The sequence below is a fragment of the Orbicella franksi genome, chromosome 14 (genome assembly GCF_964199315.1).
Source record: "Orbicella franksi chromosome 14, jaOrbFran1.1, whole genome shotgun sequence".
Classification (NCBI taxonomy): Eukaryota; Metazoa; Cnidaria; class Anthozoa; order Scleractinia; family Merulinidae; genus Orbicella; species Orbicella franksi.
This window is the reverse complement of record NC_138158.1, coordinates 1,133,341-1,145,915: the sequence shown is the minus strand read 5'-3', so window position 1 is coordinate 1,145,915 and position 12,575 is coordinate 1,133,341. Positions and strand designations below refer to the sequence as shown.

Below are 12,575 nucleotides of genomic sequence, written 5' to 3'. Positions count from 1 at the left end.
AGAGCCTTTTTATGTATTACTTCAAGTGCACTCTAATAGACACCTTCATGGTTAAAAATACGGTGGCGTTTCATCCTAGACTCCTTTAGTGAGTCCAAAATCTGATTTACACCCCTGGGCAAGATGATTAGCATCCCCAACCTTTTCTCATGGGGTTCCAATCCCCCGCCCCTCACCACACCTGGGATTTGCATGCAACTCATAGACTGGTGAATAATGACGGGTATCTTGAGTTTTAGTAGCTGATCAGAGCATCAGGAAAACATTGTAGAATGTCTTTTGAAACTATTTGTACCAAAACTATGGAAGGAGAGTGATCTTCACAGTTTATATAGATTTAAATTTTAATTTATAAACCAGCCTTTAAATAATAGGATAAAAACAAAAAATTGTACCACGTAGAGAATATCGTGTTTATGCTAAAAGGGTTCTTCAAGGTTCTTGAATCTGTATATATGGACCACCCACAAAGTATAGGGGCTCAATGTATTGATCCTTTGTAGTTTAGTACTTTTTTTTTTCATTTACTGTTTTACACTTTACATTATGTTGATCTAGTGGGAGATCTAGGGGATGGGGACTTTTCACTCTTAGATTTACGATCAACCAAATTCTGATACATTTGTCAATGGTCATACTCTAAGAATTTAGTCTACCATAAATACAATATCGCCTTGTTATATCAGGTTTATACCTGAAGATCAGAAAATTTGATAAATTTTCAGCTTAATTTACCAGCTCCGGGTACCAACAGTTTACACTCTTGCAACCAGGGTGGTATATTTATGAACGCAAGTGATGAGGGGAGCCATGACACCTCTTTCAAAAACTTTATTATCTCTATTTTGAAATCAAAATTAAAATTTCACGTGTAATGCTGATTGTTGAGAACAAAAGAAACCCTTTATCAAGCTTTGCCGCTTTTCAATGGCTTCCAACACTCTATTATCTTGCAAATACCAATGATAAGTCATTAGTTTGCGAGTGACCAATCAGAGAATAGATAAGTGTTTGGTGTTTCGAAGCGGAGTTCCGGATCGCGCAATGTTCAGTGTGAGTTGATAGAGGAGGAAGCTTATCTCGAGTGAGTGTACTGGAATTTTCGGGAGCTGAGTTAATATCCTCTGAAACGTAGCTAACTCAGTTTCAAAAGTTAGTTTACAACGATTACGATCGACGGAGGCACATAATTTGACGACAAAAAATCACGGACGAGGTGAGTTCAGCTTAGAAACCGTACGCAACGCAGTAAGCGGTCGGATTTATTTTTGGTGGTGTTTTTTAGCGGACAGTTTGCTCACAGACTCTGATATTAAAGATGAACTGACTCGGTGCACTGTAAACTAGTGTAATAAATTCTGGTTATCCGCCAGAATTATTCTAAGTTGGTGAGAATTTGATCATTTTCAGTTTTTCGTACGCACTCTGTGTCATATGCGTCACTCGCGATGCGATCAAATTTCGATTTGCGACACAACGTTTCCTTATTGTTCCAGATTATGTGGTCGTTTCCCGAAAATAGCTAAACGATCGTCTATGATATAGTTAGCTCAATACTTTCTTCTTTATCTGGACTGCTAAAACCCTGGATGTCGAGGAAAATTCATGTCACAGTGGTCTGTCTATATTTAACTGTCGGTTCGTGACAATTTTGACAACCAAGGTCACTCGTCCACGGAAATTTCGTGCGAAGCATTGTTACGAGCTTCTTCCGCAACGTTCTGTTTCGTTAGTATGACGTGAATTAAACGAGGAAAATCAGTGATGTATAGATCCCGAGGTTGTGTTCTCCGCTTGTAAGCATGACTTGCACATACCGTTCATCAGTTTATTTGTTTTGGCCGCTAATTCTATAGCCTTGAACTGACAGGGAGTCCATGTTGTCTTGTCTAAGGTATTTCCGATCCCTATTTCTTCAGTTCATCTTTCTGATAAGAGGATTATTTTTGTTATTTCGTTGGATCAGCCAGCAAATTGATAGTAGTTTTCATACTTCCAACCAAAATGAATCTCATTTGTTTACGATGGTTTCAGATAAAAAGTACTTCATGTAGGCTATGGACATCTCAGCTCACATCAGCAGAAAATTAGAATTTGCAATAAGAGATTAATTATACCAATGTCCATTTCTTAGCGTTTTGCTCAAGCAACAAAATATTAGATTTACTTCATTCATTTTCTGATAGTAACATGCTTCAACAAGAAAAAGTCGACAAAGAAGAAGCTATTATCTGTAGTGTCTCTTAAGCCCAAATTGGACTCCTATAAATATTATTTATTTGTTCACCCCACCCCTTTAATAATTCAATTCTTCTACTAATAATTGAAATGATAGATAAGTATGATTTAAACTGCAATAATATTATTTGATTTCATTCAGTTGTATTTCCTACCTTGATTTATATCATTATTTATATTCAGTAACATCACAGCTGCTATGGTTTTATAGAGATGTTGAAAATATGTTTAATTTATCAAGATCTTAGTTGTGTAAACATAATTTTGAGTTGCACAATTTAAATTGTATAGCAGAATTCCATAGTTGATTAGGATTATCAGTGTTTCACTCTCTGTGGTGCTGGTCGTAAATGTTATTTTCGGCAAATTGTGTGATGATCAGATAGGTTGCTATTAATATGAATTGACCCATGTCGACCTGAATCAGATATCTGCTGTGCCTTGGCCTGTGATGGGCAAAGACCTCATATCTATGCACATATAGATATTCAAAAACACAGCTGTTTACTGCACTTTCCAGGTGCAAGTTTTGATCTTTCATTGCATCTGTTTTATTTAAGGGGCTGTTTATACAGTCTTATGATTTTGATTCCTGTGCCAAGTGAAAAAGATTCTGACCTGCAAGGTTTAAAAGTCTGTGTTTTTGTTTTCAGCAATACTACAACCATGAGGTTTTCATTCTGTTTAAATCAAATTATGTACACAGTATTTTGGTCACGACTTGCTTGTTTAATCTGTATTGCAAAGAAAAGTATCAAGCACATTTTTTTCAGAATGTACTATGATTGTACTTGGTATATAAAGTTGGTAGTAGCTCACTCTCTTGACAATGGTGGAACCTGCTTGTTTTGTGCAGACAAATTTAATGCCTTTGCAGAATATGTAATTGTTTATCTAATATAGAATAATTAGTTTTACAGGGCTTTGATTAGGAGGGTGTTACATATCCAAAGAAGTTGTCTGTTGAGAAATATTTTCTCAAAAAATTATTTTGACTAAAAATGAATGAGAGAGTACATTCCAAATAGGTGTCAGTTGAGGTCTGGAATAAGCGACGTTATATTTGTATAATATAAGCAGTATTCTAATTTCTAACTAGTGCTAAAACATTTGATCCATTGGTCAGTTTGTAATTAAAATTTGACGCCTGAAAGGTGAGGAATGGGTGAAATGTTTTGAAGTGTTCCTCATGAGCAATATTTTCTGCTACTTATGATAAGCATATTAATTTTGAGATGCTTAAATTGAATACAAAATAGTCAAGGTTGCAGACGTCTTTGTAAACATTGTAAGTAATTAAATAACTACAGGGACCAAAGTGCCAATGATACATAAGGTCTAATCTATAGTGTAGGATACATGCAATTTATAACCAAAATTTGTTTTATTTAGTAAACAAAATTGTCCTCTCATCTATAGGAAGAAGTGTCTTAGTTTTGCATGTGTACATATGTCATTAGTGCTGAAAGAAAGACTGATCAGTCACAGTCAGCAAGGTGCTGAGCGCATTAATTTGAGACTGAGGTCATCATGGTTGGCTGGCTGTTAATATAGCAACTGCCCCTTATCTAAGTACCAGTCTGTCTATGTATGATAATGAATTTAAAGATTATGGCTAACTTAAGTAGAGACTTGGTAGGTGAATGTGTATTCTTCATGACAGAGTTCATCACAATGCTCTAATCACAATTTTTCTAGTCTTCTTGAGGCAATGAGGTCAATTTTAGAATGTTCAGGTGTTGCTGCTATTCACTCATCTACACGTGTACCTAAAAGGATATTACACCAAGGGGAACAATAATAGCGCTTCACAGCTTAACATCAAAAGGACTTGTTTGACACATCTAAATGTATGGCCAACCACGATTGGTGGGCACAAAGTGTAGTCATTTACATGTACTGCTAACACTGAGTGATCACAAGGTTATTTCTTAGCAATATCAATGACAATTAATTATGTAGATAGCCTATGAGTTATTGACTTATGTCTGGTCATTATTAGATTTTAAAGTTCTGAAATTAGTTATCCGTCAGGTTAAAAATAGCGATGGATGCAATTGCAGCTGGCAACATTCATTTAGGTACCACAAATGTCTTAACAAAAATTTGTCTGCTAAAAGTAATACTTGTTGTAAGGTTCCTCCCTTTTAAGAGACTCAATATATATTTCATATTCATTATTAATAGTTCTCTCCTCTGATGCAAATTGTGGAATAATAATTATTCCATGATTTGCGTCATAGAATTTTGAAAAGGATAATATGTGTTACTATTTTGATTCCTGCACCGAAGAAGATTGATGTCAGTTTCAAGGTTGCAGTTTCAGTATTACCTGCAGATATTAATTAAAGAAACATTTCAAGTACTTTGTCAAGCATGTGGTAAAAGTGTTGAGCAATACAGTTACACTTCAGTTCTTCATCAAATTGAATGCAAATATCGTGAATGTGGGTATTGTTATAAATAACTCAAGAGCCCTCTAGCTCATGATATGATAGGGGTGAAGAGGTCTGGAGACTGAAAGTCTCAAAATCAGTCTGTCTGTTGTAATCCATTAATCTTTCATAATTTGTTTGACACATCAAAATTATCTAGCTGGGCATGATTGGTAGAAACTGAGTATAACAGCTATTAACAACCAACATTGTGCAATATATCCTGAGTGCTGACCATGACCATGATTTATTTCATGATATAAATTACCCCTAGTTCAATAACAATTAGTGTATCGTATTGCATGTGAACTTCCTGATACCTGTAATATACAAGTATAACCCAAATTTCCTTGATAAAGACTTTTTCAGCTGCACTTTGCACAGACAAGAATACTTGGTAAACTAAGAGATCTATGACATACATGTACAGTGCAGTCACTGTAAATTTTGGTCCACAAAATAATGACATTTGTGCTTATTTCTGTGTTTTGTTTCAGGTCTTTGCAAGTACATTACTATTCAGCTTATCTGTGTCCTGCCAAGGCCTTGTCTAGTGAAAACCTTGCTTGATATAATTCATTGTGCAGAATAGCATGCCGAAGGAGATGATAAATGGATCTTTTGTGGATTCTCTAGTACTCAACAAAATTCAAAAGCCCAAGAAAGTTGTTCCCTCTTTGCATCAAAACTCTACATCCAGTAACACAGCAAAACAGAAGAATACAGATCTCTTTCTCGGAAGTGATCACAATCCAAGTCTGATCAAGAGCTCAGAAGGTTTATTTGTGTTGGAGAACGGCAATGGAGTGGACTCCTCTAATGGAACACCACTTGTACTGCGGAAAGATCGGCTAGTTCAAGAAATAGAAAACAGTCTTGCAGAAATAGAGGATCATTATTCTAGCACCAGTAAGCTAGAAGAGGAGAGGTCTGTTGTTGAAATGGAAAGGAATTCTTTACTGAAAGACATTGAAGAAACAATAACAGAAATCCAGAATCATGTGCTTAATTCTTCAGATCTGGCACTTGAGAAGGGCGCTTTACAAGAAGAGTGTGATGGTCTTCGTGGCCAAGTGGATCACTTAAAGACAATGCTAGATAATTCAGATGATGTTGAAAATGGTGAGGAGATTGATGGTCTGTATCCTCTATCCAAAAAACTGAAGCAACAAAACATGGCTTTGAAAGCCGAGATTGACAAGTTGACTTTAGAGAATGAGAACTTAAGGAGTAAGGAACAGAATGCTGATTGTGATGGTGTTCCTTCAGATTTAATGACAAGAGAACTAGAACTGCTACATGATGAGAATGCAAACTTGCAAAAACTGCTTCAAATGGCTGAACAGTCAGAAGATAATATGGCTAAGGAACTGACAACATGCCACTCTAAGTTCACTGAAATGCAGAAATTAAATGAGAGCTTGAAGAAGGAAACAAAACAGTTGAAATCCTTGAAAGAGCAGCTGGAATTAGACAGAGAAGACCTTGAAGAAGAAGTTGAAAGTTTGCAGAAAAGATTGAATGTGAGTGGAGATCAAAATGGAAATTCTCTGATGTTGAAGGTGAGGTACAATGTATGCATTTGTACTCATAGCTGCCATGAAACTTATTGTCATTTTCAGAAAGGTTATGAAACCTCTCAGGCCCTGCCTTGCACCGGTCACCTATTTCTTTTACTTCTCATTCAATCGCAGCAAAATAGCAAGTTACACGGCTAAGGAGGAGGCTGAAACCAAGTGAATAAACTTTTTAAAGTGTTTTTCATCTCTAGATGATGGCGTGAATAATGCAATTTTCATTGTAAATTCACATACTTGACATGACTTGTGTAAATTTAGCAAGTTTCTGGTATTACAGTGAATGGCATCTAAACAGCTGCATGTATGCGTTACATGTACACTGTACACAACATATAAACATCGCAAATGTCACAGTTTGCGCATCTTACAGTATCACGATGATAGGTTTTCCAACTGAACTGGACAACCAGTCGTGTTAAATCACAATGTTTATTGATCCAATTTGAAAAACTGAATGGCAAATATAATCACTGTACTACATTGCAAACTAAATCTGATCTGAATAGACAAAGAATAACTTGTTGAAAGTTGTGTAACAATAGGAATTGATTGTCCGTGAAACTATAAACTACTTTCCTTGCATGCAAATCATAAACAAAGCCTATAAGGGGACGACAACTGAATTACAATGTCATTACATATCTCTATTCCGATTCTGAAGCGAACTATGTAAACAAAAGAATGAAGAGCGAGTGTTATCAAAAGAGCTATAACACTGCCAACATTACACACAAGGCACGCTGCCTTTACGTTTTGGTGCGCAAAGGTTATGATGTCACAGGATGTGACAAAAGTATAATGTATGATATGCTACACATCTCAAAAATTTAAGTCCAAATTTTTCAAGTTAGTTGTAAGTTGTAATCCATTTTGATCTTGTCCACCCATAACCATGCTTATTCCTCTATGGTTTATTATTATCTCTTTGGTGTTTTTCTATCTTCAAGTTGATAAACTTTCATTTTCAGGTTTTCTTCAATTAAAAGGTAATTTTGTACTTGGCCAAAATAACTCAAAATAATGTTCTTCTAAAAGTTAATACCCTGTTCTTTTCTAGGAATCAAGAGAAGATTTAGCAAAAGCTCAAAAGAAGTCTGCGCTTCTTGAAAAAGAGAACAGTACACTGAATAAGAAAATTGAACAACTTGTGAAAGAAATCCAACAAATGAAAGATGAAAGGGAAACAGAATCAGAATCCAGTGCCATGCCTAAAGGTGCCCAGAATGTCCAGCAGTTAAAGTCAGCTCTTGAAAAACTGAACAAAGAAACATCATCACTTCATGATTCTTTGGAAAAGGCAGAAAAGGAGATTGCTTCCTTGAAAGATGACCTGGAGAAGGAGAAACAGGAAAAAGAAGAGTTAAAATTGGGTGTAAGTGAAAAAGGAAAAGAGCAGAAAACCAAGAAAGAAAAGGAGTCTGAAACAAGCAAAGGTGGCGAAGATCAAGTTAGTGAAGTGGAAGTTTTGAAGAAAGAGGTTTATAATTTAAAAAGTGAATGTGAGTGCCTTTCTGAAACTGTAGCCAAGACTGCTAATGAGAAAAGAAAGATGGCTAAAGAAATTGAAACACTCAGTGAAGATAAAGCCAACCTTGAATCAAAAGTGGTCAAGTCGGAAGGGGTCATTCAAGATTTAACCAAAATCAAGTCTGAGAAAGAACAGCTTGAAGGATCACATTCAAACTTGCGAACTTCTTATGAAGAACTTGCACAGAAATTAGAAATTACCAGTAAAAACAACAGCGAAAAAGATGAAATGTTGAAGAGAACATTAGCAGATAAAGACTCAGTTGAACAGCTCTGTAGAGACCACGAGGTCACATTAGAAAAGCTGAAGAGAGATTTGGCAGCATCAAAGCAAGATGTGTCATTAAAAAGCGATGAAGTAAAACTGCTGAGAAAGAATTTTGAGGAAAAAAGAAAAGAGTTGTCCACAGCTTGTGAGAGTGAACAAAAAGATAAGCAGAGACTACAAAGAGAAATACAAGACATGTCCGAGAGATTGAAGTCCTCTGAGAAGGAGTTGAATGCGGTACTGCAATCACAGACAAATAAAGGATCAGAACTGCAAAACTTGAGAATTACAGTTGATGAGATGAGAAAAGAGCTAATACTAACAAAGCAAAACTTGAGAGAGGCAGAAGAAGCAAAAACGACTGCACAGGAAAAGACTCAAATGGCTGAAAAGGCTATGGAGGACCTAGAGAAGTCAAATGCTGTTTTTAATGATATGGCTATGGAGAAATCGTTGGAGCTTTCTCGCATGAAGAGAACTCTAGAAAAGAAGGTGGAAAAACTAACAAAAGAGAACATGGAAATGCGACAGAAATTTGGTCTCGAGGTACCAACGTCAACCAGGTCTCAAACCCCACCCAGGTTATCTCCGGTAGCTGTTCATAAGCAGAAGATCCCAAGTCTTGATGTTAATTTGGAACATCTGTCTAAACCATCCCAAAGAGAAAGAAACGATGTACAGAGACAACCAAGGGATCAAAACCCTTCATCTCGAGTGATAGCAATGAATGGACCAATGTCAGATAAAAGATTAAGGCGATCAAGTGTTGACAGTGATTCCTCTATTGGCCATCAGAATCTTGAGTCTGGTTATGTAAAACCTCAACGTAACAAGGAGATTCTGGATTCTGCTCCATCAGGCTACAGGGTCCTTGCCTCTGATGTTTCCTCTGCTCCTCCAAAGCAGCAGTTTACAAGTTCTGTTGTACATGTTATGACATCCCCAGGACGGGATCAGAATCATTCCAATTTCACTAAGGAAGAGTCTGGGTATGACAGGGCAAGTTATAATCATTGGAAAGATGATGAAAGGAACTGGGAAGAAAGACCAATGGAGGAACAGAAGCTAGAAGAAAGAGAAAGGTATTGCTGCAATTAATACAGTGTATCACCTGTTGGTAGTTTACTCTTTAGACAGTTGTTAAGTTGTAGATCAAACATGAAATATCATATTTAACCACATTTCCAAACACTGAGAAGAGAGTTGAAAATACAATGTGTAGCCAAATATTTTTGATTAACTGCAAGGTTTTTGGAAATGTGGTCAAACTCGGTTTTTCATGTTTGATAAGTGAGTTTGAGAAGTATATTTCTAACTATGCTGCTTTAAGGCAAATTAATTTATGGAGTCCTGACTCATGTACAGCATTAGCTAATTTGTGCTACTTTCATAACAGTAATTGACCATTTTAGACTTACTGATTAAACTGTGAGTTCTTTTGCTAGTCATCACAGTAAAATTTATTTCATATTGTTCTGAGAATCTTGATGTACATCAAGTTTCTTCCTTTTATTTATGGCTTCTTTCTGATCAATGTAAGAACACAAGTACATTGCTCTTTAGCATTTGGGGTTTACATTAGATGTTATTTCACACATTTATATACTCTGTTTTTTAACAATGCTCTTGCTTAATAATGCTGTTGTCTTATAAACTGTTAAAGTATTGCTCACTGCTAAAAGAAGCTTTTCTTGAAACCCTCAAATCACTTGGCACCACTAGTAATCTGAGGCTAAACATGCGCAATCAGATGCTGCAACTTATCGCCTTTCGGTGTACATGTAGGTGCAGAGTTATTGGCAAATTCCTGCGGTCAAATTACCTTATACGTGTAATTCAGATTAGGTATGTACATCACAAAATATCCTCATCGTCATCATCATCGTCACCATCATTATCATCATCTGCATTTACATTCTGGCTCTTAATGCACCAAGCATTCACTGCACTTAATTTGACTAGCTTGAGCTCTTGATGTGTGGCATTGTCTTGTGTAGTTTGACTGAGCCATAAAGATGCTTTGCGCTGCACTTACACTATACATATACCCTGAAATAGTTTGATGTGGCTTGGCTCAGCAACTGCATTCCTTTGAAAGAGATGTCTGAGTAATATATCAGCAATGTTTTATTACTCAGATCAGAGTAGTGTCTCATACCGGTAATTATTGGGAAGTGGAGTGTGGTGTTATGAATGGCTATGTAGTTGTGATCTTAGGCAAAGTTAAGCAGGGTTAAGCAAGTGTAGTTAATATCCCTTCTTACTCATTCTGTAGATATTTTCAGGGCAAATGTTAACGTGGCAACATCTTCCTTGCTATACAAGATGTGGTTATTTCAGAACCTGTACCTGAAACTAAGATCAGATCATGTGTTAACAAATTACTTTCTATTACAGGCCTCCAGATAACACAGTCAAGCAAGACAACAGTGAATCAGCATTTCAAGTTGTAGGATATCGAAAGGGTGGAAAAGTTCTTCATGAACATTGGGTGTGATCACTTTTACCAAGTTCTTTATTTCTTATCCTGGTGTACAGAAATTGCTTTTGATAAGTTAAGGCATTGCTTAATTGTTACGCATGATTGCAACCTGTACATGTATGTGGAATTTTACTTTTTAAAGTGAATTCTTTGAGAGAGCCACAACCCCCTGTTATTTTATATCAGTGGGCTAGAAAAGCATAACTCATTCATTTTACATTTCTTGATAATTTTAGGTAGTAACAATGTATATTTAGGGTACTGCCATTGTCATTTTCAGGAGTGATCAATTAAGTAATTAAATGATTTGTCACTTTGAAAGTGCACATATATTTTTTTAACCAAAAATTACTATAAAAAGAGCTTGATTAGTTTTTGTATGGAACAAAATTGCTATGTTAGTTTAAGTGGATCTCTTCTGTTACCTCATTTGCAACACTGCCAGAGAATCATTGAGATCCAAGCCTGAAACTTCCATGCATATTTAGTTGGTTGTTCTGTTAATCTAAGCAGACGATACTTAAATCTCTACACATACATTTATATCACCGCATTGTGTTGTTCCGGAAAATATCCATAGCATTCCAACTTAAGGTTTCTTGGGTTTACCCCCTAGCTTGATACATTCCTGTAAAATATCTGGCTTTTACAGCACCAACCCCTGCAAGGGATTTCTTATGACTTACTATAAGGTGGGTATGGATGTTTTCTGGAGCCACATGTTGCTGCTGCCTCAAAGAACAAAATTTTCATGCATGTATTATGCCATCGATAATGAGTAGCCAGGTATTGATTATTAGGAGTTGGCAGTCAGCCTAATAATACATGTAAGATGGTGGGTTAAATTTTTTTTTTAAAAGTGCTCTGTTTTGGTGTTCCTGGTTTAAACATGTTCATTATTGGGTAAATTTCTGCCTGCTATGATCATTGTTCATTGTTTGTAAAAACTATGTAAAAAGAAAAAAAAATCTCAGCTGTCTACCATACACTTCATTTAAATAGGATGTTTCAGAAATATCCATACCCCTCCCATGGAAGGTATTATAGTTTGAAACCACCTCCCCCTATCCCTCTGGAAATTTCCTCTTGGAACTTCATACAACCCCATGGGGTGGGTATGGATATTTTCTGTTACCTTGCAATGTTTGGCCAGATAATTTTGTGGTCTATTACTAACAACAAATTATGTACCCTACTTGATTATCTTTTTTATTCTCATTGCCGGTTTGCTTGGTAATGTATTATTTATTATGTAAGGAGAAATTAGATATTAGTCACCCTTAGGAATTTTAAGTTTTGATGAACCATGTTCTCCATGAAGGGCATTCACTGCAATGTTATTTAAAGCTGCTTTGTATTTGTTGCTGCGATTATCATAATCCTATTGTATTTTTTATCATGATGCTATTGTAAAATTAGATGATTAATAGCAAAGAGTCCATTGGGGAGTGCTAATATAATTTTATCGTATTGTGTTTAGACTGGTCCTGTACAGATGGTTATCATTAATTTAGAATTTCACGTGACATGAAATCCAAATAGATTCTTCAATCCAACCTTTCGTAAGGGCTATGTTATATAAAGAACTCAATCAGAAAAGTAAAGTTGGTGATATTCAAGCACCTGGTAGTACATCGGTTGTTTTCTTTTGTAAAATAGATTTGGAAATATTGTACTTCAACAAATACAATCTAATAAAGGGAAACAATTTGTAACAATTAGTGTCAGTGTAATTGAGATTGAGGTCATGTGACTGAGCTCTAGTGTTTGGGCCGGGGATGTGAGTGGTGAAGCTCAAGATCCTCATGTTGTTCGTAAACTCGCTTGCGCGCCAAAGCGAAAAGCCAGGAAATGGTGCTTGAGGGCGAAAACAAAACACTAGACGGGGGGGGGGGGGGGGGTAGAGCGTGATCGCAGACTTCCATAAGATTGAGATCAATCACTTTACAGTAATGAAAAACAAGTTGTGGATGGCACGGTGAGGAATGTAAAGAGGTCCGGATTTAAGTCAAGCTTCCAATTTCTAAAAGCGAATTTGGAAGGAA

The 12,575-nt window shown here is 36.2% G+C and overlaps 1 protein-coding gene across 1 annotated transcript; it reads left to right on the top strand.

Moving 5' to 3' along the window:
• The first annotated feature begins 1,040 nt into the window (after positions 1 to 1,040).
• LOC145467522 (uncharacterized) lies at positions 1,041 to 12,408 on the top strand. The gene is made up of 4 exons (XM_081451067.1): positions 1,041 to 1,216; positions 5,171 to 6,235; positions 7,311 to 9,130; positions 10,446 to 12,408. The coding sequence occupies exons 2-4, from the start codon at positions 5,267 to 5,269 to the stop codon at positions 10,543 to 10,545; spliced, it is 2,889 nt and encodes a 962-aa protein (XP_081307193.1). The 5' UTR covers positions 1,041 to 1,216; positions 5,171 to 5,266; the 3' UTR covers positions 10,546 to 12,408.
• Positions 12,409 to 12,575: the final 167 nt, after the last annotated feature.